This window comes from Chelon labrosus (genome assembly GCF_963514085.1).
Source record: "Chelon labrosus genome assembly, chromosome: 13".
In the NCBI taxonomy this organism is placed as follows: domain Eukaryota; kingdom Metazoa; phylum Chordata; class Actinopteri; order Mugiliformes; family Mugilidae; genus Chelon; species Chelon labrosus.
Window position 1 is genome coordinate 5,618,285 of NC_140346.1, and position 25,104 is coordinate 5,643,388.

The window sequence follows — 25,104 nt, forward strand, 5'->3', positions numbered from 1 at the left end:
CTTTTCCCCCTGTTTTTCCCCCCTTCTGAGCTCATTCTCTTTTTTTTTTTTTTGCACACTTTGTTTTGTATTTTTCTAGTTTCTGTTGTTTAAATCTCTCTTTCATCCCTCCTTTACTTTTGCACCCGTTTTCACCTCTCTGCTCTCTTATTAACACACCAACTACGTCTCTCGTTTTCTCTCTCAGTTCTTTTATCTATCCTCTGTTTCCCCTGCTCCCTTTCAGTGTCTCATTAGCTGACAGCTACAGCGGTACTCGTATGAGAGGGCCAGATGAAACCCAGAGAGTACTGTGACCTTCGCTTCATGTCGGGGCCACTATCGGTGACAAGCCATCAGCTGCAATGTCTTCTAAAGGTGCGCACCCCCACGTGCCCGTGCGTGCGCGTACTATCACATTTTAATAGGCCTCACAAACCATCGCAGGAACCCAGACGAACAATACGCCCCCACAAACACGGCACATTGTGGCATATCATGGTCTGAGTGTATGTCAGCCGGCTTCAACCTTCAACTAGCTATTCACCAAGGCTAAAGAGGTGACACATCCGGCAGAGAGAAATGACAGGCAACTACACGCCCCCCCACACACACTTCCCTCACATGATCCTGGCTGGGGGATGGGGGAGGCTATGAGGCTGGGAGCCTGCTGCGGACAGAGTCCTTGAGACGCTTGCACACGTCAACAGAACACACACACACGCGCGCAAAGGCCCGTGCTGTAAATAACGCCCATCAACCTGCGTTTTAATCAGCTTCAGGGACGCATGGGTGCTCCCTGTGACGCTAACAGGCCATCCTTCACCGGTGTGGTGGGAGGTGGGGTGGTCGAAGCCCTGGCAGCGCAGACCTGGAAGGTCAGTGATCAAGCCCTCTGGTTGACCCCTTCGGCGTGATAGTGACAAGTTAGCAAAATGCTGCACCATAAACCCGGGAGGAAATAAACACGGGGCCAAGAAGAATAACAACCTCGAGACGAAATTTGCTAGATGAATGTGCAGCAGACACAGGGGTTTAATCAATCTATCTCCGCCAGTGGATCAATCGCTGGCAGGCAAAATACTGAACCTCACACTACCTGTAATAGAGTTGATTCTGCACTTTGGGACGGAAGAGACAATCAGGATTATGTAGGAACCTCAGCTGGGATGATTATAGAGGTTTACCGGATGCCAATTTAGCAAGAAGCAAGAAGGGATGCAGTCAAACCACTGAATGCTAATTACCTTGATTAGCTTCCCTCTTTACACTCCCTGGATTCCAATATATAATTTTTGTTCTATCACAGAGATGTTATAATATAAAAATATATAATATATAAAAATAGTGTACACCTTAGAGCATATGTTTATGCACTTCAGTGAGGTTTTCTCACAAATGACATCATTAGGAAATAAACAGGAAGGACGGAAGACAAAGACTTGAAGGAAATGAAAGAGAGAACGAAGTGAAATGGAGTATAATGACATCATGGCAAAGTCTGATGACTGTAGACTGAGGGTGGGGGGTGAAGCTGTGGAGGGCTGGGAGTAAGGCTAGGGTACGCACAAGCATTTTCTTTGCTTTACATTTATCAGCATGTTGCAAGAACCATCTCCACTCTTTTCCCCACATGTCAGACATTTGGCACCCAACCCAGTAAATCCATTCCAGCCTTATCAGTGACTGAGAAGCTAAATGCCTCCAAGCACCATAGCCTCTCATTTAGTGAATCAATCCAGCTCTCACAAGCCTCTCTAAGGTTCTTCATCTTCTTTGTTACATGTTTACATTCCAGCCGAGTGATGAGCTGAGCCTTGTCCCATCACTTATGAAATGCCCCGCTTAAAGAATCACAACTTGTTTAAATTAGCATCTCATGCCGAACTTTAATATGTCGGAGCTTCAGACGATCAGAATTGCTAATTCAGCCCCATAACACAGCAGATTACCTACGCAAAGCAGAACAGAATAAACCAACGGGGAGCGATTAACACTGATGGGGGATAAAAAACAAAACCAAATAAAAAAAATAAATAAAAAAAAACATGTTGATTGCATGCCAGCGGATTTACACTCGCTATCACCAAGAGATTTTTATTTCCTCTTGCATTGTTAGCAGCTTTATTGTGATTAGCAAATTAACAATTGTGCAGACGAAGTGGAGCGGAGATGTCAGAATCGAAGAAGCTTTCAGAGAGGAAAGTGGAAGCTAGCTCGGATATGCTAAGCGTGATATCTGTTGCACCTCTAGGGCCTCGGGTGAGTTCTCCGCTGCTCTGTCGGGGCTGCGACAAGCGACGCCGCTGTCATAATTGTTTGAGCGCGGCTGTTTCAGTTCTTTGGTGGGGAAAATGACATTAAGCAAACTGATCATTTTGGACGCAGTACAAAAGATGCAGGATAAGGAATAACAGACAGAGACAGAGAGGGGAAAAGAAGGAAAGCACACACCTTGAGCTGTAAACACTCCTTGTCTCCTTGCTTTTCCTCAGAGAAGAACAGCCTCACTCTGTTAGCCTCCGAGGCTTGTCTTCGATGACTCTCTCTATGAGTCAAAATTGCTTTTCACTCACTAAATCATCTCATACCCAGTCATGTCTGAGTCTTAGGCTTCGCTGTCATTGTCTATTTGTAAGACGCACTTAATTTTTCCAAGGCGTGCAGTGGCTTTTGTAAACCGAGCTTCTGTAAATGGCGTCCTGACTGCTCAGATTGACCAGATTTATCCATTTAGGTATGCTTAATGTGCTTAAAAACCCCTTCCTCCACGCGAATGAGTTCTGGCCCGCTCTTTCTACGACACGGCATGGCAGCACGAGGGGTGCCGAGCTCAGTTTGAGAGTAATGGGGGAGGTGGTTCCTCTTGCTCAAATGGATCATTGCGCTCCAGCTCCCAGGGTGAGACAAGAGATAATTTGTAGGGACAGGCAGAGTCTCAAAGTAGACAATGATTTAGCTGGATAGCCACGGACCTGCACAGATGCACTTTAACATACGCGAGGGGAAAGAGTTAATAAAACCCAGCATAACCCCACCAAATGGAAAGGAATTTGGACTGCATTAGCTAATGGCGCTCTTTAAAAACCCAAACCCGTACTCGTCACTGATTAAAGTACCTGTGATCATTTGTAGGCAGCAGGATTCAAGGAAGTACACATAAGGCAGACTAAGAGAGGTCAGCCGCGCTGTTAAACAAGCTAATTAACATAAACTCTAATAGCCCATAAGGATGTGTGGGGAGACAAGGTTTAACACTTAAAACCATTAAGGCCCTCTGTCATTAGCGCGTCGTACGTCCCACTTCACCGTGCCGTGGCTTCGAAATCGCCACCAAGCGCTCCATCTGGCAAGAGCCGTGAGAACTGGAGCGATAAGGATCGGCTCCCACACTGGCCGCTACCAGCGTTGCTTCATCATCACAAACACTCACCCAGAAAACAATAAAGCAAGAAACTGTGCTGAGATTAAGCTGCCCCTAGCAACGTTTTTTTTTTTTTCCCCCCCTCTCTAATGAAATGCTCCATAATAATTAATTTCAGTCTTAATCATGGCGGCTGCAGTCATGGGACCTTTGGAGAAAGCGCTCAGCTAAAGTTCCCTCTTTTCCTGCGTCATTCCTCTAGAATCGGAGGTGATAAAATATTTAGATTGGTGCGACTCCTGCGTTTTAGGATTGATTGTTCCCCGCGCTTGCCTGTCTAAACGAGCCTAAGTCAGCCAGGGTTCGAAGGGTTTGTTTAGGAGACTCGCTCTGCCAAACGAAGCGGACACGCAGAGAACCCTGGGTGGTGAGCGAGCAACGGGGGAAAGCGGAGGTTTGTTGTTTTAGGTTTGCTCTACCTCCGGCAGCCAGCAACAGTGCATTAAAAACTAGAAACCTTATAGCAAGCACAAACATGGCCGTGGATAAGAGCTGGAGAACAACAGAGAAGATAAAAGCATCTTTTCATACGTGAGCTTTTGCGGTAAGCTTCTGGCCTTCCCCGCGATGAATCCAAGTTAAACACACTTCCTATAACCTGCTAGCATAATACAGCACAAAGCCAAGAGACTAGAGGCAGATTTAAATAAATGGGGACAGTATCTAGTTTCTGCCCAGTTGTTCAACCAAAGTGAATCTATTAAAGGCTGGATCCCAAAACCCCCGAAGTAGCGCAGACATTATTTTTAAACTTGTCCGTTCATAATCATTTTTAGAGACTAGAATTATCTGCCATTGTTTTATGGCTTTGGGAAAGAATATCTCTGATCGACATAGTATTTGTGATGCTGATGACAAGTTTCCCATTTCCCTTCAAGGAAATCACATATTTTTTCACCTTAAAGCAATCAAGCACTGTTTTTTCTTTTGTTATGTAACCATTATAGTTCAATGTGGGAGGGAGACATTGATGCAGATGAGCAAGGACATTATGATTCAAATCTTGTGATTAGTGGGAAGTGTGGGTGTTTATGTAGGCAAGGTTCTGAGGAAGCAGGGCCGATCAAAAATAACACCTGTTATTTGAAATGCGGCTCACCCGTCACCAAAAAAATAATAGGGCCTGTGTTTGAAAAACGCCCGTTATGGAGTTTGCTCCAGCTACGGGAGAGATGGCGTTCGTGCTCGGTCAAAGATTAATTTGCAGAGCTGCGGGAGTGACAGAGTGACGGGGAGACGAAGAACACACGCAACAAAAACAAAGCGGTGCTTGTAGGCTTTGCTTAATAAGACGTGGAGGGGCTCCAGGTGGTTTTAATTGTGTATTAGGTCTGTTTATTATGACTGACGGAGAGCTTCACAACAGGATCTGCTTTAAGTCCCTTAAACATCTGCACTTCTTCACTTGAGCCTTGTTCCTTCCTTTAACTCGCTGTTTATTTTTCCGCCCCACTTTCAGTTACTCCCCTTTTATTCTTTCTGTTCCGCCTTTTCTTTTTTTTTTTTCCTCTCTCCTTTCCACCTCCTTGTCCTCGTGTCTTTTTTCCTGCCCTGCTGCCTCGTGCTTGTGACGCGCTGGTGGTAGAAACCGCCAACCCAGCTCAGGCTCCCGGCGGGTTTGACAGTTTCAGACAATGGCGCAGGTTCAGTTGGACTGAAATGTTACAATTAGGTATTCAAATGACAATGACGCACTGCCATTAATTCAGCTTTTTAAATATGTCATTCAGTTCAGCACACGTAGGTTGAGTCATTCAGATTTGTGGCTTGGCAAGCGTTTTAACTTTTCCGTGTGCTCTCATATTGCGCAAAAGTGAAACACAGAACTTATGGTGGCCCTCAGTTTCTACTATTACATCAACAACTGTATTGATTTACAAGGCAGCTGTCTGAGGCTTGATTATTTTATACATACGTTAAATCAATTAGTTAGTCAGCAGAAAATCAATCGGTAACCATTTTGTTAATTGTACTTTTACCCAGCTCCCTAAGGTTAAGATTCCTTAACGCCAGCTTCTTTATCCTCTTGAATATGCATCATCTGTGTCATCAGTCTTTTATGAAATAATAAATTAAACATATTTTGGCGTCTAAACGTTTGGTTGGGGAAAACATGCAATTCACCAGTTGCAATTTTAAAACATTTTATGGACTAAACCATAGAATAAATTATTGGAATCAATGTATTTCTGGCATAACTAGTATAATAACAAATTAATTAACATTAAGTCAGTGTGCAGTATTCTTTTAATGTTTGTAAAAAATGTTGAAAATGTTGAAAGACTTAACGGTGCGCTACAAATGCCGGTTTTTATCCTGGATCCGATTCTGGCTTGGACATATACAGATGCAGCTGACATTTCCAGTAAAGAACAAAAAAAAAAAAAAAAAAGAGAGCTTAGCTGGTGTACAGTTTGGTTCCCCAAAATGATGTTATTGATCTTTTTACGTCAACTGGTGATTGTTGGCTAAAAGCAAAGGCTTCCAAAAAGCCTGCAAATTATAAGAGAGAAGTGGGCTTTTAGAGAGGGGGAGTCCTTAAAGAGACAGACCCGTGAACTGCTTTTTTTTCAGACCGTGCATGAACGCAGAGGCGGACGCATAAGGATATTTTTGTTACTCTAGTCAAAGAATACAAGTACTGAAATGAAAATGAGTCTAATAGGTCTCTTTTAAAGAAGTCATATCATTCGCTGATTTTCAATAGTCTAACTCAGCTTCATACAAAACTACATACTTAAAACCAATACAACTTCTGGAGTTTCCACTCATTGGAAACTGCCTCAAATATGCCCTGCTGATCTGTCCGTATGACTACTGCACATTAGGAGACGAGACATCACAATAAAAGCCTTCCCACCCGCTGCCGAAGAAATTATGTCGGAAGTAGTTGAAAATGTCTGAGTGTCAAATTAAGCCTGTGTTTCGACGAATGTGAACATCGTGTCTCACTCCGTTCCTCTTTCCCTCTTAGCGGCGCTCATGCCATGAAACTATGGGTCAGAATGGAGCGATCACTTCGGACAGGGAGAAAGCCAATGGTTCCGCTAATGCGCCGAAAGGCACGCGCACTTACAAATCTATAAACAAATAATGCAAACTTGCATGACGTACTGATGAACACTCACACATACACAGTGTATTACACATTAGCAGGGATGCGCAAAAGAGTGCACGCATGGGCCTTTGCCTTTCCTGTGTGCGAGCTCGTACGGTGAGCGAAAACACTCACACATGGAATTAAACATATTCACTCACTGACACATGGATGCATTTTAATCACTTTATTTGCCTCCACTGATTTCAAATATACTTAGCTCAGGATTTATTATCGTTTTCACCTGATTTGCTGAGTGCAGGGAATAAAAACAGCTTTGGCCCTGAAAAACACACACACACACACACTTCCCCTCATTTATGCGCACCTATTTGTACTCGCAGAAATCTCTATAGTCTAATATCTGTGGAGCATCTGTCCCTGCACGATGCAGTGGTAAATAACCCATCCCCTTGAAGGGAGGGACCCACTAATGAAGTCAACTCTATGCCACTGCACTGCGTAACTCAGCAAGGCTTGCTGGCCGCAGCACGAGACTCCTACTCACCGGGGCACTGTGCTTTGCTTTTGCTTGTGGCTTATGCTGCAGTGACATAGATTGATTCAAGAATAAGAGGGATCATGACGCTTTTAACGCGTGTGCTCTCCTCTCACTTTCCCTCCCGCTCTCCGTATGCTAGAGATAGCTTTGAATGCGCTCATTAGAAATCTGCTGATAGAACTAGGAAGCAGAATGGGATGCAGATGATGTAGACTGATAGCAGAAGCCTCTCCAGTGTAGGGGCCCTCCTCCTTAATGCGTGCCACACTATCATCTTGATGTCTTTGTGCCGGAACATTGTTCCCCTAGTTTGGAAAATGAGGTAAATCGGATTCAGAAAACAAGTGGATTAACTTAATCACCCCTCGGCTTTGACAATGACCTTCGCTTCTGAGGCATAATAAGGATTAGTTAGAAGTGGAAGGACATATGCCATGCAGAAGAAAAAGATTATAGTTCTCCCATGACAGAATGATTGAAATATGCTATTCCTTCATGGTGAGAGGCTTTGATAAGAGGCCGTGGAGCAATGCATCACAACGCGGCGCTGCGATATTCAAAGGAATACTGCGAGTGATATTTATAACCCTGCACAGTGAAATGCTGTCGGTGTAGCTTTCTCAGACAGAAATCTGCTTCTCGTGTACAGAAATGTACATAAACACGCTGAAGCAGGAAGAGAAAGGTTTATATTTACATTAAGGCTATTGATTTCAGGCTGGCTAGCATATATTCTCCACAAATCCTGCTATTATTGCGGGGGAAATGGCGTAATATTTCTTACAGACCATGCCACGTTATTGATCCCCGCACAGGAAGGAAGTTATTCTCAGTGCCGTATGAAAGACAATACAGGCGTGTGCCCGCGCAGAGGCTCGGTAGGACATTACAGTCAACAAGGTCACGCAAATTAATAACAGGCGTTGACCTTCGGCCTGACTTATGGGAAAAGGTGAGGTCAGGTGGGAATATGGAGTCGCCAGGCGTGCTGCTAAATGCAAATGGTGGAAACAAGATCTTCGATATGGCAATTGATCTCCGGTGACAGGACGGAGTGATCAATCACCCGCCGGCCCAGCGCGTCTTACCGGGACGCTCTGGAAACTGATCCTTTTTTTAAAATAAAAGGCCAGGTTTGGAGCGCAGACAGACAGGAAAGAATGTGCTGACGTGAAGTGCAGTGAAGGACGAGGCTGTCCATCGCTGTTGTTGTTGTTGTTGTTGGGATCAGGATTTATGCCATTGTTGCTACTGTCAGCTGGAGAGTGAGTTATCTATGAAAGGAGGCCTACTGAGGAAAAGCTGTGCGCGTGAGCGCCTGTGTGCGGATCTTTCCTAATGTATCGATGTGTGCATCCGAAGTAGTGGGACGCAGTGGGATGGCGGGGGAGCAAACATGCGGCAGTTCCCCAACTCCTTTTTTCCCCTCCTCGTATTCGTCTCTCTCCCGGTCCCCCCTCCGTTCTTCTGCCTTTATGCCTCTCTTGCTTTTTTTTTGCTGTCACATCCCCTCCTCCGACAACGAGGTGGCGTTTTGGGAGGAATGACATTAAAATGCAGTGAATGCAGTTACATAAAGGGAGATGATAGGTGAGCTGTGTGCTTTTATGTGGCTGTGTCTTGTTGTGTCTGTGAACTTCTTCTGTGTGTGCATGAATGTGAATTACAGTGTATGTTTGGTCAAAGCACATTCACAGGTTATCCTAATGTGCATTTAACAACCCTACCCGAAAGAGGAAGCATGTTAGAAGCATAGCTGTACACAATGAACACAACCTTACAAGCTATTCATATATGCCTGCACCAAACACTCCGTTTCTCACTCTTGAGTGAAGAAAAAGCAGCTCTGTGTATTGCATCAGGAACACCGTGGAGAGATCTTAACAACTGTTTTTATCTAACTGCTGCACCTTTTTCCCCTCATTCCCTCAGCTACGTTCTGTGCCCAGCGTGTCTCCTTGACCACGACACCTATCGCTCTCATCAGTGACGTAGATTTTGTGCAGCGCGTGACGGTGGCGGTGCTGTCCCGCGTGAGGAAATCTGTGACGAGAGGGCGGAGGACACATGAACACAGAGGCAGTGGCTTAGTCCCTTCAGAGTGTAAACAGATTGATTGGGCGGCTATACTGCAGTTGCTCATGCTGACTCACTCTGTACATTAGCAGCGAGGGAGAGACGCAGGCCGGAGAGAATTGGGACTCATAAAGTGGTCTCATCTTTCCCCTTCTCTCCCACATTTACTTCCCCTCCTGCACCCTTTCCAAGGTTATCCAGCTGGAGGTAGATGTGGAAGGGCCAGAGAAGGTAAAAGCCCACCTGCAGCAGGTTCACTAAGCAGCCGTGGACATACGAGGGCCCTTCAGTAGAGCACTTGCTCTGATTAGTAATCTGTCCCTGTGGATACGGCGCGTAAACTGGACAGCAAGGGAGCGAGTCTCAGACCTTTAGAGCAATTGTTACTGCACCATCTAAGCTGGCTGGCTGGCTGGCTGGCCGGCTGGGGAGGGGGGCGACGTGAGGCGGCAGCAACGCTGGGGGCGGATGCACCATTTTTCTATTCCAAAATGAGCCCAATGTCACCGTGACAGCGCAGCGCTCCTCTGAGGGCACCGCGGGCCAGGAGGGAAAATGATGGATGAGTCGCCAAGCAGCCTCTCCTGCTTCATCACTGTGTACACACACACACACGCTCGCACACAAACACAAACACGCACTCAAAGTCAGGGAAATACACGGACGTAGTATACTCACTCGATGACAATGCATACCCAGCAATATGTTCACTCAAAGGCATCTTGGGGTGCACACGTGTGTTTGGAAGCACGCGCCTGCACAAATAAAATACACACACTCACGGGCATTGCAAATACGCTCACACAAGGCCATCTGGGGATACACACATACGCAAACACAGGCTCTGAGTGATTTATGTGTGTCCACATGAGTTCTAATTAATCACCAGGACATAAACACTCCAGATGCAGATATTTACAGGAGTTATCGGTTACACAAACACATGCGCTCTCACACTTAGCACACACAGAATCAGCTTCATTATGAGCGCAGCCCCGGCTAATGCCACAGGATCAATGACGGATCCTCTCTCTACTCTCTCCCTTCGTGACTCTGACCCAAAAGCAGCAGTGCGCTGCCATGCAGGGCTCCCCTGCAGCATTTATTCTCTCTATGACCGAGCAGTAGCCTCCAATAAAGCCCACGGGTCATCCTGCACCTCAACATATCCATTCATCCAACTCCCCCCCAACGCATTCCACCAACCAGCCCACCATTCACTGCAGCACCAGTTATGAGGGTTAGGAGGATTACATTTTCAAGCAATTACTTAAAGTGCTGATTACCTGCAGAAAATTGTAACCACTAATACTGCTAGAATAGTTCATTTACAGTATGTCACGCTCCCGCAAGAGCACTCACTTAATAGGGTTCATTTTAATCTACAATTCTGCAGTACATGAAGAAATTCCACAATTTAGATGCCACAGTTGTACTGAGCTATGCAATAACTCTGAAGCATCACAAGCATCTGTGATCTGATTACCGCATATTTACAGTAACTCCAACAGATTACAGATGTCATCTTTTTTGGAATCAGATTACTGTAATTCCATTACATCTAATCAAATACTCCTGCTCGGCCCTGCTGAGCACACAGAAAAACAGCCTCCCTGACGGTCCTCATGCAGATCCTGGTCCACACGGGCAGGGAAGGAGAAATATGGCCGGCCTCTGGTGAGCAAGTCGCGTACAGCTGAGTGGCCATCCATCACCACCGCGGCGGAAAGCCCACTTTGTTCAGAACCCTGGTCTCATAAGAGGGAGCATTGGGATGAGACGGGACAGTAAGAGAAAGGGCTCATAAACATACTCCCTCAGGCTGGGGGAGGGTGCCATGTAAAAATTGTCCAAGGTGGGGTTAGAGAAAAAATGTCTGGCCTCTTAGATTGATGGACTAAGCCTCTGCGCTTGTAGTGTTTTTTCCTGCCGCCCAATACACAGGGGTGTACGTCTATGATTACTTGTAGTCAAGCCGTGGCTGGGAGTGGATGGTGGCTACAGACTAAATATTAGGATTAATGACCAAGCTGGTCAGGCTAGTGAAACATCATTCATACTTGTATTATGTTTCAATGCCATGTACACAACCAGTAGCAATGGAGAAAGCATTTGGAGTCTGCAAAAAACATCTATTTGTTGGTTCCAGTGAAGTATAATGCTATACACCGTGACAGACGTGATAAACAATAAGTGGGATTACTTAAGCTCAGCTACAGGTGATGTTAAACAAAAATCAATACGTAAAATAAGGAGGGCTTTCTAAACTTATGCTTCTCCGGTCACGCTAACGCATTCAAACGATAATGTCTGCAATAATACATCAAAATGTCCACCCACCGCCCGGGGCAGGTTAAATATCTGTTCTCCCCCTTCCTACAGAACAACCTCCACCCTCACTTTCACGGGATCAGCTGCGGGATTGTGATTATGTATGCAGCGGGCTGAGAAGAGGGGCGAAGGAGGGGGAGTGAAGGAGATGCCAGAGTGGGCGGTGCTCTAACTAGGTCGCTGCTTGGCGCTTCGACGCAATAACTTTCATTAATAATCAAAAATGAGCTGACGCGGTTGCATTACGATTTCCCCAAGGACCCAGCGTAGTTCAGTTTTCAGACGACGAACTGGTACTAACTTAGATGTCAATGGAAATGTCTCTGGATCTGCCTCACAAGGACATCACAGGGGCGGGTGACAAGACTATTGACACCACTTCAGAAAAACGTGCACCAAGGCCTATTTATTTTTTGTAAAGAGAGCTGTTAGCTGGAGATAAAGGACAGACTGTAGTCCTATCATCTGTCCTGATTTTGTAGCATTGCTCCACATGCTAAATAAAATAAGAGTATTCCATTGTCAGCTGAATATTGGATGAATGGAATACAATCATAAAAGCTATATTCCAGATATGTCAATCTTGGAGTCCATTGGTTTTCATCTGATGATTTGGCCTCTGGGGCAAATAATAATGCTATAGGCTAGCAGATATCTGGGCCAGGACTTCCAGTTTAGTTCTCAGGGAATTGTCGACAGTCTGACGAGCAACCTAAGATGCGAGTGGAGTTGGAGTTAAGCGACAGCTTCCACAACCAGACAGTTAAGACTCAGTTACCTGTTATAGGTATTTGCTTGGCAATGGCTTGCTTGCTCAAGCATCATAGAAACAGAAAAAGGACCTTCCTGTGCCTGTGTGAGTGTAAACTTAAGCAACACGTGCAGTTATCGTGTGGCTTTCCTTTCGCATATTTTGCAGAATAGCCATGTAACCGGTCTTGTCCAGTGTCAGTCATTTTAGCCAGCAGTTATTTTAGCCAGGAGCAAACACATGTGGTCAGTTGCCATCGCGGACCGCTGCTAACTGTGCAGTTTTTCCGGCGCCCTTGCCACTGTGCATCTTTTAGTGACCTGTAACCCAAAACCGTCACCTCTGTTATCCTCCGGTCCTGCTACTTCAGTGGCATCTCACACCCAAGTGGGGATAATCACTCCGTATTGATCCGGTCAAAGGCAGATATGTTAAAGTGGACAGTGGAACCTGCAACAAGAAGGCTGAAATCTGATGCTGAAAGGAGCCAGGGTGCTCACAGAGCGCTTTTGGCATTAACACTGCATGCTGTACATATGTCTGTGTGGCTTGAGCATACTTTTGCTTGCCTATGTGAGAGCTTCTGAATCTTGTCTGATACGTTGTGGCAGCTTCAGAGGACAAGCATTGATTTCAAGCAAATCTGCCCAGACATCTCCCCTTTCTGGTTCGGTACACCTTTCCGGAGCTAATGAGCAGCCATCTTTATTCCCCACTGAGCGAGATGTTCCTTTTCATGCCTTGTGTCAGGAAACTCTGCCGATTCATTACCGGCGAGGAAAGATGGAGAAGGGGGAAAAAAAAAAAATGTATGATGGTTAAGCCTGAGCTTTAAGACAGACAACTACGTCTCCTAATCCCTTCTGAGCAGCCGTAAGCCTTCGGTTATCGCTCGTTAGAATTGTGCATCCCTTAAACACATTAACTCAGGCCCTAATGCCAGCCCCTTTTGTATGACACAGCAGCCGCTCGCAGCAGACAGTCACTGGGCTAAGAGGGAAGAAACATGCTAATTGCTGTCAAACTTGTTTAAATGGGTAACAGGGGTGAATGCTGAGTATCAGCACATTTTCTAGCCATCACCGTTATCCTGGAAAGCTCTTGAGGCAATTGAAATTCCGCAGTATCCCTCAAACATGTGTCAAAGAAGGGATCTGAGGATAAAATCAGATGTGGACACAATCATTGACAGCCTCTCAATTGTGCGTGCTTTCACACAGTTATATAGTCACATCCCTGCAAGATGAGAAGAAAGCATGGATTGTTTTTCCCCATTACCATCCAAATTTCACTCCACTGTACTCTAAAGTAAACCTCCAGCAGCACTGTAAGCCATTCCTGACACTGGCTTTAAGTCTGTCAACCAACAAAGAGCCCTTTTTTTATCTCCTGGCATATATTTTCTTGTAAAAAGTTGCTTAATACTCATGTCAACTGGAGTCTCCATAATAAAAGAGGTATCAGAATGTTCCAGAAATATGAATCTTAGTGCAAAATCCTTATTCCATTGTTTTTTTTGTAAGTAACATATCTAAGATGTGTATTCTGAAGAGCTAACAAGTCAATATCAGCTGCATATCGCAGAGAATCATATAAATAATGCACTGCTACCATTCCATGCTCTATGTGCCGCTCGTGTTATCCCACCATAACATGCACGGTTGCTGCCCACCATGACTTCACAACAGCTTATGAGCAGAGCGCAAACATCATTTTAGTTTAGTGTTTTTCTTCCATTTCCATTTGCTGCGATCCAGTGCACTTGGATAAACACGGCCTGATGCCGCCTGTGATCTCCAGCTGTGCTACGGGTCACACTGACAAGAGAGAACCACAAGGACCGGGAGACCACTACAACAAAGGAGGGCTAGTTATGCATTCCGACTGCAGCGCGGCTAAGATGCTTGGTGTTTGCTGACACAGCAGATGACTCGCCTCGCTCTCTCGGCCCCGTGCTCAACCAAGGCAGGATGGACTTAATTGCCTCATTAGCAAAAGGGCCAGCAGAGTCGGCTTCCTTCACATTGTTCAATGTCAAGAGTGTAACCGAGAGGAAAGGTTAATAGAGTAAACAGCGTCTACCACTCCTAAATGGAAAAAATAATTTTTTCTTTAGACTATGATGGGTTAGTGATGAAAAGCTTCACTTCACTCCACACTGACAGAATTATGTATTTCATTTCATATTACCTACACACTTCACATTTTGACCTTCATTATTCCTCATTTCAGAGTGCAACACAGTTAGCTGTGTGGTAACACCCAAAGCTGCCTCTTTTTTTTTTTTTTTTTTTAAGCTTGGACTCGTCTAGAAGTCAGAGTCATCATGCCAACTTTAATTATTTTAAGAACTTGAATTTGCAAAGTCTGCTATTTCCTTCTCCGCAGCTTCTTTGGACCCCCGACAGCAAATCAAGCCAAATGCTAACACTCTCCATTTCCCTCTTGAAGAAAGACACACAAAATAAAAATTATGTCCGCCGCTGGGAGAAAATGTGAGGTCCAAAAAAGAAAAAGAAAAGCCGTGTGCTAAATAATGTTGAGCGAGACGTCAAAGTTGGAGAGCAGTTGCTCGCTGCTGCACCGTTCACACACAGGAGAACTTCACCATTCCCATCCAGCAGCCACAATAAGACAATTTCATACAAGCTGTGACAGTCCGGACAACAATGCCAAACCATGACAGGCCTCATGAGTGGAGTCCTAAGCCCCCGTTTGTCTCTTGACAAGAGATGTGGTGCTCAGTAAGTTGGGCCTGACAAACTGCATGATGGGCCAGGCTAAACAGGCGTGCATTAAACAGAACTCATTCATTTGTTTTCTGTAACTGCTTATCCTCTGGAGGGTCGCAGGGGGCTGGAGCCTATCCCAGCTGTCGCTGGGCGAGAGGCGGGGTACACCCTGGACAGGTCGCCAGCCTATCGCAGGGCATTAAACAGAACTGCTGAGGATTATTCGAGCAAATGGTGCAAATGCGCGGTTATATTCGCCGAATGAGCTGCGAGTTGTGATTGGAAGATTGTTGGCATCGATTGAAAGTCTCTGGGGTCCTGTACTGAAAACACAACCATAAGAAAACTCCTAGAATTCAGCTGCAGTGTTTATCCAGCAGTAACAAGCACAAATACCTTAAATGTTCACTATATTGTCCATGTACAAAGCTAGCATTGCCTTCCTGGTCAGGGACATAAGGAGTCTTGTTTTGAAAAAAAAAACAAACTAAAACAATATGGAGCCTTGTAGATCCCTCAGGGTATGGATTTTACTTCCCATACTGCAGGGCAGTTCACAATAGAGGATACATTAAGAATGTACAGCTACACATCTGCATGGGCAGTATAGCGTAAAGGCTCCATTTCATCAACAAGTCAAGTCTAACGAGTTGGAAAAAAACGGCGGTGGTGCCATCTGTTCTGCTCGGAAAGGAGGGAGGGAAAAAAAAAAAAAAAAGAGCTTTTTCAGCACAGACAATATACTGTATTCTGACAATCCTGAGGGCCTGAATAAGCAACTTCATCTCCTGCAGAAAAAAAAAAATAAATAAAAACACTCTCAACCTTTCGGCTTGATAAAAAGGCTCCGCTCTCTTTAATGTGAAATACAGAGGAGGAATGGTGTAGTGCAATCACTGGCAGCACATACTTAATTTGTGGACAACTTAGCAATTGATCAATGATATTCGGTTTACAATGTTTTCGCTGCGCTATGAAGGACCAAATGGCTGCCATTGTGGTTGGATAATTAAACCATCCATCACGCAACATCCACTGAAAGAGAACAGCACTGGCAACCCAATACTGGACCGAAATTAGTGCATTTTACAGTTCCTCCTGAATGGCAATTACACAAGGTAGGGTTCTGATGACGAAGGATTTTATCCCTATAAAGAATTCATCAGCAGAACTGCATATCTTACAGAGCTTTAAAGGTCGTTGCCAAAGTTTTGTTACAGTCCATAAATAGATTAAGGCCACTATTTAAACTTACTGCATGGTCAACTGTTTTTCCCCCAGCCAATATAAAACTGAGTATAGATCTAAACTGGACAGATGGTAGAGTCCTGACTCCATGCACTAACACTGGGAAGGATTCTCCAGATGGTGTACAGGTCTTGTGCAGGTAACCACTTTGTCTTGCAGCATTCTAATCAATGACCACCGAATTCCCTCTCTTCCAAACACCATTCATCTTTTGGCCTTCCCCGGCTGCTCAGTGACGACCAAAAGCGGCTGAAGATAAATGTCTGAAGGGCAGGAGGGCCTTTGCTGATTAAAGCCACTAACGCTTTAGGGAAGACTGGCAAGCAAAAGAGGAAATGGAGTGAGACAACGGAGCGTGCGGGTTCAAAACACCTAATGGAGTGTCCTGCTTGCTGGGCTAATAGACTGCTTCAAATTGAAAGGAACAGCAGGCGCCTAAATAGAGCGACGTGGAACATTTCCTCCTGTTCATTCAGTCCAGTCCCAATTGGAAGAGCAGGACAGAAGAAAGGAGGGGAAAAAAAACTTGCTGCCATTGTTTGGTGCAGTGCAAGTTGCTTTCATTCATCTGCAGTCAATTCTTGGGATTGGATTACAACTGAATCCCATGTGGAGGAGAGCAAAAATCTTTTGTGCAGTGGTACCATGTTGGAATAAATACATGTGCGTTTCAGAATCCTTTCAGTCTGCACCCAAGAAAAAACCTTTGCTTTAATGTAGCTTTATGGGGAGGACACCTGGTGCTCATAGTCCAGCTGTGAGCTGTTTTCTCTTGCTGACTGTCATCTCAGCAGCACAATACTGTTTGAATGTCCAAGTTGAAATCTGGACATGGTAATCAATAATCACAGCGTGAGTTGAGGCAACACACAGGCTGAAGTCTGACAGGTGCACCCCACGACCATTCAAAGTGCTAAGCGACTGGTAAGACATGATCAATTATTGGCAGACAGTTTACTGGGGTTTTGACACCCTGTCATTCACTGCAAATATGAGGCAAGCAAAAGACCCGTCCAGCAATGGAAACACTTTGCTGTCCGATTGGTGTCCAGCCTTTGGAGTAAATAGATTACATGAAATCCGCGGGCTCGGTCAACCTCCGTCATGTTAACAGGATTCCGGGGGAACTATTTGGCGAGACACACATGCTTGACCTCTACTCTAAGGCAAGCAATGTCACCCCAGATCAGCTAATTGGTTGTAAATGTTGTATCAATACTGCACTTTCCTTTTTTTGTGTCATTGATGTAAGCTATGCTAACCTCCTTTAAAGTGAAAGACACCTCGGCAATAGGGATTTTACGTTTTTAGCTGTTTATTTTTCTGTTCGGTTGTATCGCACAGCTGCATACAAAACAAGATATACCTGGTTTCGGAGACGGAGAGCGCAGATCAAAAACATGTTCTGCTTAGAGAAGACAAGCATGCCAGCTTTATTTTACTCTGCCACTATTCACTAAGGCAGAAAACACTTGAAAGCACCACAACAGGACTGGGAGCTCAGCGATGATAGCATCTCAACCCCCGCCCCTTGATAAACAAATCATTTTAAATGCTATTTTTTTTTATTTTATTTTTTTTTGCATTTGGTGATATTTCCAGCAACGTCAATAGCCGAAAAGAATTAATATCAAGACAGACCTTTGGAGGGGTGAATCAACGGGGGGACGGTTTCTTGCTCCACCTCGCAGACAGCATCAGCGTTTATCTCCGTTTTGTTCGCTCTTTGATCTGCCCCGCATTAAACAATCACAGATCCTGATTAAAATATTTATGCTCACAAGCAGAAAATGGCTTCACATTTTTCTAGGAAAATAGAAAGCCGCAATTGTGCTTGCTCCGATGACTTTAACAGCTACTCACAATGGGAAATAAGGCAGAAATCCTCTTTTTGGAGCAAACGGCCATGACAGGATAGATTACGGAGAGCCGGAGGGCGGCTGGATGTTTCGCTGACATTTCGACTGCCAAAAGTTTCTACCCATTTTAGTTTCAGAGTAGGTGATATGATAAATCTGCTGTCTTGTTTTTACCTACATTGTCTTAATTCATTGACATTTTTAAGATTGTTGCATAAAACATGACAAAATATGTTAGACATGGTTAGAGGTTGATGTGACAGGTTGAGTTACAACCAAATATACTGCATATCAAATTTTGTATTATCAGCAAAATACAGAGGTAGTCAGATTTAAGCCATGGACTGCATGACAGCAACAATATAAAGAAAAAAATTGACATTCATCATTGGAGGAGAAACGCTAGCTTCTTGCCATTTCATTCACTGTTTAACATCCATAATGGAGAGGTACTACTGGAATATGGTCATATAAAATTCACATTCTAAATACCACAATGCAATGGTAAAATACTTTCTCAATGACACAGTTAGCTGCATCCATCTGCTTAGGTCAGCTGCCGAAAGGCCTGCAGGTGGTGGGGTGAAGCAATGAGGTGAAGGGTCAGGCTGGGAGGTGAACGGTGCTATTGTCAGTGCTGTCTCAGGGTCGTCTAATAAGGCACTTGATCAAAATTATCCCTCAGTACAGCGAAAATGATCAGAATAGATGTGATGGGCCCCGCAGGCAATTATTTTCCTTCTAGAGCAAACTATTGATTATTTTTCATCAATTCGCATTTTCCCAAAGCCCTCTGTGACATTTTGTCAAGTCTGTTCTGTCTGGCCAACAGTCACATCTAAAGACATTGAACTTACAGTACGTGAAATCCATTCATCTATTTTAGAGGCATGAATAACTGAAATTCTAGCCTTGAACTCCCATGAATTATGTGTATGTAATGCAAATTTGTATGGCGCAACACACTTTGTGGAAGCTTAACCTTGTAATGGATCATCGTTTTAAAAGAGAAAGTTCCACATTTACTTACTTCATGGATTTCATAGGAAGATGGCTAAGATGGAGTCTGGGTGTACACCATATACTACTGAGGATCCCAGGCTGAGCTTTTGGTTGAAGGTTAATATATTAGACAGGCTGTATGTCATGCATTAAGCAGTTACTGCACGTAAAGATGGACAAATGGTCCATCAGGATTCCTGAAGAGTGGTTTTAATGCGGAAAACATTCACCCGCAATATAAAATGGGGGAAATAAGCTATACAGACCAGAAGCAGGCTGTAAACGTGGATATTTCTGTTCTAAAGTTGGGCTTTCTAAGATGGAGGTCTGTGGGGATTGACTCGTTTGTGAAGCAAGCCTCTAGCACTTGAGGAACTGCAAGTTTTTGGCACTTCCACGTTGGCTTCGTTTTTCAGCCCCAGGAGTTGCTGCTTAGCTTTATGTGCCAATTGTGTTTTTTCAGTTTTAACCAAGGCCATATTGTTTCCCTAACCCTTAACCAAGTGCTTGGAGTTAACAAATAAAAAGATGTTAACTTCCTTCAAACTAATCAACTTTGTTGTTGTATATACATCCACACTACTTAGGTACTATAATTCAATTCAATTGCCTGTGTTACTTTTCTGCCAGTTAACTAATTAATCAACCTACTGACTGTTTAAGACGACAACATAATTAGTAAGATCTTTGGTATTAATAACGGAAGAAAACATTTACTTCACATGGCTTGACTGACTGCAAAAATTAAAGATTCCTTTAAAACATTACCCATCTCAGTGTGATCTCAGTGTGTTTTTCACTATAAAAATGATCCTACTGACAACGTACTGCACAAAATGTCTGAATCCCTAATAGCCAATCTGTACAGTGCAGCATACTGGTGCGTTGGTGTAATGTCATGCGTAGACTGCGCATGTGGTTCCAGTTAATGTGAACGTGAGCCTCCCCAGAACATCTGTCAAAGATTAGCAGTAAAGTGAAAAAGGCAGTTCCTGTTCATACATTTCAAAATAATCTGGCAGTAATTTTCCCAGTGAAGGATGAAAGGGGGAGGGTTTATAGGTCAGAAACACTACACAAATCGGCTCTGTCCAGGCATGTGTCTTGTGTTTTACAAGATGCAAGTGACAAAAGGTCCATACAGAATGAGGCCTCGATAGATTGAAAATTATGGGTGTGGCGAAAACATACCGGGAGAAGGACGAAGGAACGGTCAAACAAAGGAAACACTGTGGAAGCAGTCGGTGAATTCGGGAATTACCACGTTACAACCGCCAGTGCAACCTTCATTTTACTCATGCGTCTTCAGCTGCAATGAAAATATGACCTGCCTCGACTGTCTAACTGTAGGAATAAAAGCACTTACTGTACAAAGCAGGAACACCTTCACCTACAAACACTCTCATTCAAAGCGTGGCATTCAGCAACAGAATAGAAAGACCTTCTCACTAAAAGCACCACAATCAATGAAACATGAAGAATCCCTCAGGTACAGAGAGAGGACGGCTTGTTATTCAGGGAAGCACGCTGTCATTCAAAGGCCATACGCATCAGACAGAAAGTGCTTGGAAGGCAAATCAGTGTTTGTTAATGATATGGGTCAATTGTTTTGAGAACGGCTAGACTCATCTGCATGTCTCTTCAGTCACCCTCGGTAGAGGTTTCGCATTCCAGAGGGCTCTGCCCTTGCTGAGCCGTTCAGATTGGCCACTTTTGCTTTGAGTAATACAATCCTTTCTTGATGGGCATGTGTTTACACTTTGCATTTGAACTAACTGACACTGTAGATGGAAGGGAGGCAATTTCATTGATCTTTGTTATTTTTCCCCCAGCAGCTGCAGCCATACTCTGTGTTATGTTGTGCAGAGAATGCAATATCCGCTGCATATTAAGTCTTGTGGTGATTTATAATGCTCCTGTGCTTTGTCTGTATTTGAGAAAGAGTTGAACATACTGATGTCTGCATCTTGTTAGAATGAATTGTACTTGCCAATTAAAGCAAGATTTCAAGTCATTTCATGCTTTATGCTTTTAACATTGTGGGATGAAGGTTAACGCTCTGCACCTAACTCACAATATCATGCAACTTCAAATACCAGAGAGGAGCACTGCCAAATTCATCATACACAGTTCAAAACCAAATATTTTCACAGCTGCAAACGTACATGTGGGCGAGCCAAATGATAACGCTGAAGAATAATGTGAGGCACAAGAAGATCAAAACCAAGACCTAATGTATGGTAACTAGACGCCAAATATCGAAATGTCTCTGGGATTGTAGGAATGTCAGACGTCTTTGGCTGGGTGTGTGTGGGAGTGTGATTCAGGCGCAAACACATCAAGATGTCACTTCATAACCTCTGGCTCAGGAGGCTCCTGTCATCTTCACATTTCAGAGATCCTCTGCCTACCCCGGCAGACATGCTAAATATAGAATGGGGACAGAATTTCTGTTTGGAGCCACCGCTCTCTTTATCTACATCTAACACTAGCAGGCGTGCATAGTCGCTGCCATCTTCTCACTGTTAAACACATGTACTGTTTACATGCAGACCCATCAGCACAATGTTAAGACCCTGCTGAGTTGCCGAGATCACTCGCGCTGCAATTTTCCTATAGACTGACGCTCAAATGAACATCAGACTCCGTCGAGTGAGGGTGCAGAGGTTTGGATCTCATATAAAAGCTGCTCATACTTTCCAATTACATTTCTGTCAAGTGACTTACACTGTGTTATTACTTCTTGGACAGTCATCTTCAAATTCCCTCATTCACAATCATTTAATCCTGGCACAGGAACAGACAGGCAATCAATCACTGGTCTCCTCTACCTGGCTGAATCTCCAACTGCACCATGCTGGTGCCGAGTTACTTTATTTGACCTTGTTCTGCTTCTCACTTCGTATCGGCAGAGTTACCGAAGGGAGCTTCCGAGCTCTCTCTGGCAATTAATTGTGCTACTTATCTGTAATGTGAACAGTGGATATTACATCTCCAACAGACATTCATTTAAGAATGTATCAGGACTTGTGAGGCCAAATAAAAAAAAAAAGAAAATGAGCCTCTATTAATGACTATTGATTCTTTTAGGAGAAAACAGCTACTTCCTCTCTTTACTTGGCCTCAGTGTTGATCTTGAATTAATACAGCCTATAACTTTGGGGAAACGTCCTTCAGTCTGGCACAGCAGAGCGGCCTAGCTTGAAAAGCTACATATATCTCCTTGGTCAGGCTCTTTCGCTGGTTTGGCTGACTGGCAGATATTTTGTTCTCGCATGAGAGACATGTGACCCAGGTTGCGACAGATTCAGACGTGCAGTCCTATTTCATAATTTTCAGCTGCACGAATTGTTCATAGTCATATCTTGTAACATGGAATAGGGAAGGGGAAAAGCTTCACCATGGCAACAACAAGTCATTTAATACTCTGGGCAGAAGCATTTGGTTATTTCAAGAAAAATGTGCTACTATTATTTGGGAATTCATTTCTGTGTGTAATTAGTGTTTTCAGCTCGGCTTGAAAGAAAAGGTTGTATTTTCATTCATTGTTATTACTAAGGAGCTGGAATTGAGATAATCTACATGTTTATCTTGAAATACACCATTATCTATCATAACAGGGATGAAGATCTGAGCCAAAAATTGTGTGCATTCAGTGCACATTGCAGAGTCAGCTTCTTAAGTTAAACTAAGGATCAGTGGCCGTCACCACTGAGCATATACTGTGGACTGACTGGCCTACCAATGTAAGCCCTGACAGGTAAACATGTACAGCATGCAGGTCCCCCACATGATCCACAACCTCCAGCTTTCTATATATCTTGTTCAGGGTCACAGGGGATTGGAGCCCTTCCCAGAATGCACTGGGAAAGGGGCAGGGTACCCCACAGACAGATCACCACAATATAACTGAATAATTGGAGCTGAAGATAATAAACTCTTTGGGCATTTACAAGCCCGCCGCACGAGCCACATCAAGCATGAGCAAATAACATCAGTTGTACATCAGAACTAATAGAGTTCAAAATTAAAGACATGTGCAGAGGTGTTTTCATTCCTCTCCAGACTGCAGTAAAGTCAGTATATACTAGAGCACGACTTTTGGACTCTAACCAGAGCACATTCCTCATCCGGCCACCCCGAATCACTCACTTAATGCAGATGGTTCCAAACTGTTTCATACTAAGCCCCCTATTCAAAGACATTTCAGATTTAAAAAAAAAATATAGAGCTTTTTGAAAAACACTGCTTTAAGCCCAATTCCTCCCAGCGGGAAGGGGAGTTTTTTCCCCCGACGTGTTTCACTGCAGGTGATGAGACAGCAGTGGGGAGAATAAAACCACTTACTGGAAGTCATTTTTACACACTGTCTCACGGTGCTACAGTAACTTCCAGTCAGTGCAGTCACAGTGGAATTAAACATTCCTCATTTAGCTCTGAACCTGGAAGCCCCTTCAGGCCCTCTACACTGTATTGCTGTAAAAATAGTAACAGTAAGAGAAACATAGGAGCAGTGTTACTGTGAGCATATACAGTAGGTAGCAGAAGGAATAAAACAAAACGCTGTGAAGACAAAGGAGGCTTTCAGTCCTCTACTTTAAACGGGGCCCCATGTAAAACAGATGTTTTCAATTAACCTTTTCAAGTTCCATTTCAAACCAAAGGCATTCAAGCAGATTCGGATATTCTCAAATTGATACCAACAACAATGGAAACTGCATAGAGACATGTTCTTACCACTGTGCCAGTGTTTCTGAATGTAACACAATTTAAAATATGTTCTTTCATAGAAAACGAACGACGTGTGTCAATACAGATACAACTGGACAGCAAATCTAAAGGGAGGGGTCAGGTGAACTTTTATCCCCTTTAATCTGTTCCACTTTGAGAGCTTCCTCCAGAACGGCTGTCGGCATGGTTTGGAAATAAATGTTGACTGTTCCATATTTCATATGCGCGTAAATATAAATAGCCACCTCGTAATGTATGCGCATTATAAAGTGGCAGGGGTTAGTATACGGGTGGGAATAAAATAAAAAATAAATAGATGCTGACATCATTCTAGATAGAGGCTGTAAGATGTGCAGTGAATAAGGTGTAAATACGGGTTACTAAGAACATACAGAAGGACATGCATTGTCCGCATCCACATTGAGAACCGTCAGGGGAACACGCTCCGATGCGCCTTAGATGAACTCGTTGTCTTTTAAAGAAATGCAAAGTGACTTACCCAGAAACAAAGAGCGAAATATTGCAGACATCACGGCTGGAAATCCCATATGCAACGGAGCTGGAAACAATGCGCTCAGACCGCCTTCAAATTCATTCGGCTGACCTAAGCGCAGGCACAACGCAGCGGCACCATCAGCGAATCGAGGAGCGAAATCGGAGATAAATAAATCTTCATTGAACGCACGAGTCCAAGGACATCATATGTTGCACACGCCCGACATATCTAAGCCTCCCAAAGAGAAGAAGAAGAAGGGCAAGAAACGTGGCTCTTTCTCTTCATCGTCATTATCATCATTTCATACTTGGCGTGAAATCAAAGTTCCCTGGCTGTCTGGCTCTGGCGTGGGACGTGTCGTCTCAGGGTCCCCTCTGTCTCCTCCTCAGCAGTCTCTCCTCCTTTCCTCCTCCGCTGCACAAAATGCCAGAGAGGAGGAGGAGAAGGAGAAGGAGGAGGAGGAGGAGGGCGAATAGGTGGAGGATGAGGGGATGCTGAAGGATGGAGACCTCTAGAGTATGAAGTTCTCTTACACAGCCGAGCATCCTGCAACACACACTAAATGGCTTGTTGCCTCTTGTTAGGCTGCAAACACCAGAGAGAGCATTTCTTTGTTCTGGATGTATTTAAAGTTGCCCTGAAAGAAAATAATATTAGCTAATAGAGTACTATAAAACATTTAACTGCATATGGGTTTTATAGTGAGTCAGTTTATGTAGGCTATAGTAAATACAATGTTCATAGACTATAGACATGCTGTATATCATCACTGCTTTAATACATTATAAATGATTTGCATTGTTTTTATACTTTCAGTGCTGCAAGGATTAGTCGATTGATAATGCAGAGGAACTGATAACTGATTAATGGCTTAAA

At 44.0% G+C, this 25,104-nt stretch overlaps 1 protein-coding gene across 1 annotated transcript in view; it reads right to left on the reverse strand.

Annotated features, from left to right (window-relative positions):
- Nucleotides 1-24,594, reverse strand: part of clmpb (CXADR like membrane protein b) — a 72,570-nt gene extending 47,976 nt beyond the window's left edge. Inside the window, exon 1 of the mRNA XM_084559171.1 lies at nt 24,232-24,594. Coding sequence (XP_084415297.1) covers nt 24,232-24,280 — 49 coding nt within the window. The 5' untranslated portion in view covers nt 24,281-24,594. The remainder of the gene's footprint in view (nt 1-24,231) is intronic.
- Between the last annotated feature and the right edge of the window lie 510 nt (nt 24,595-25,104).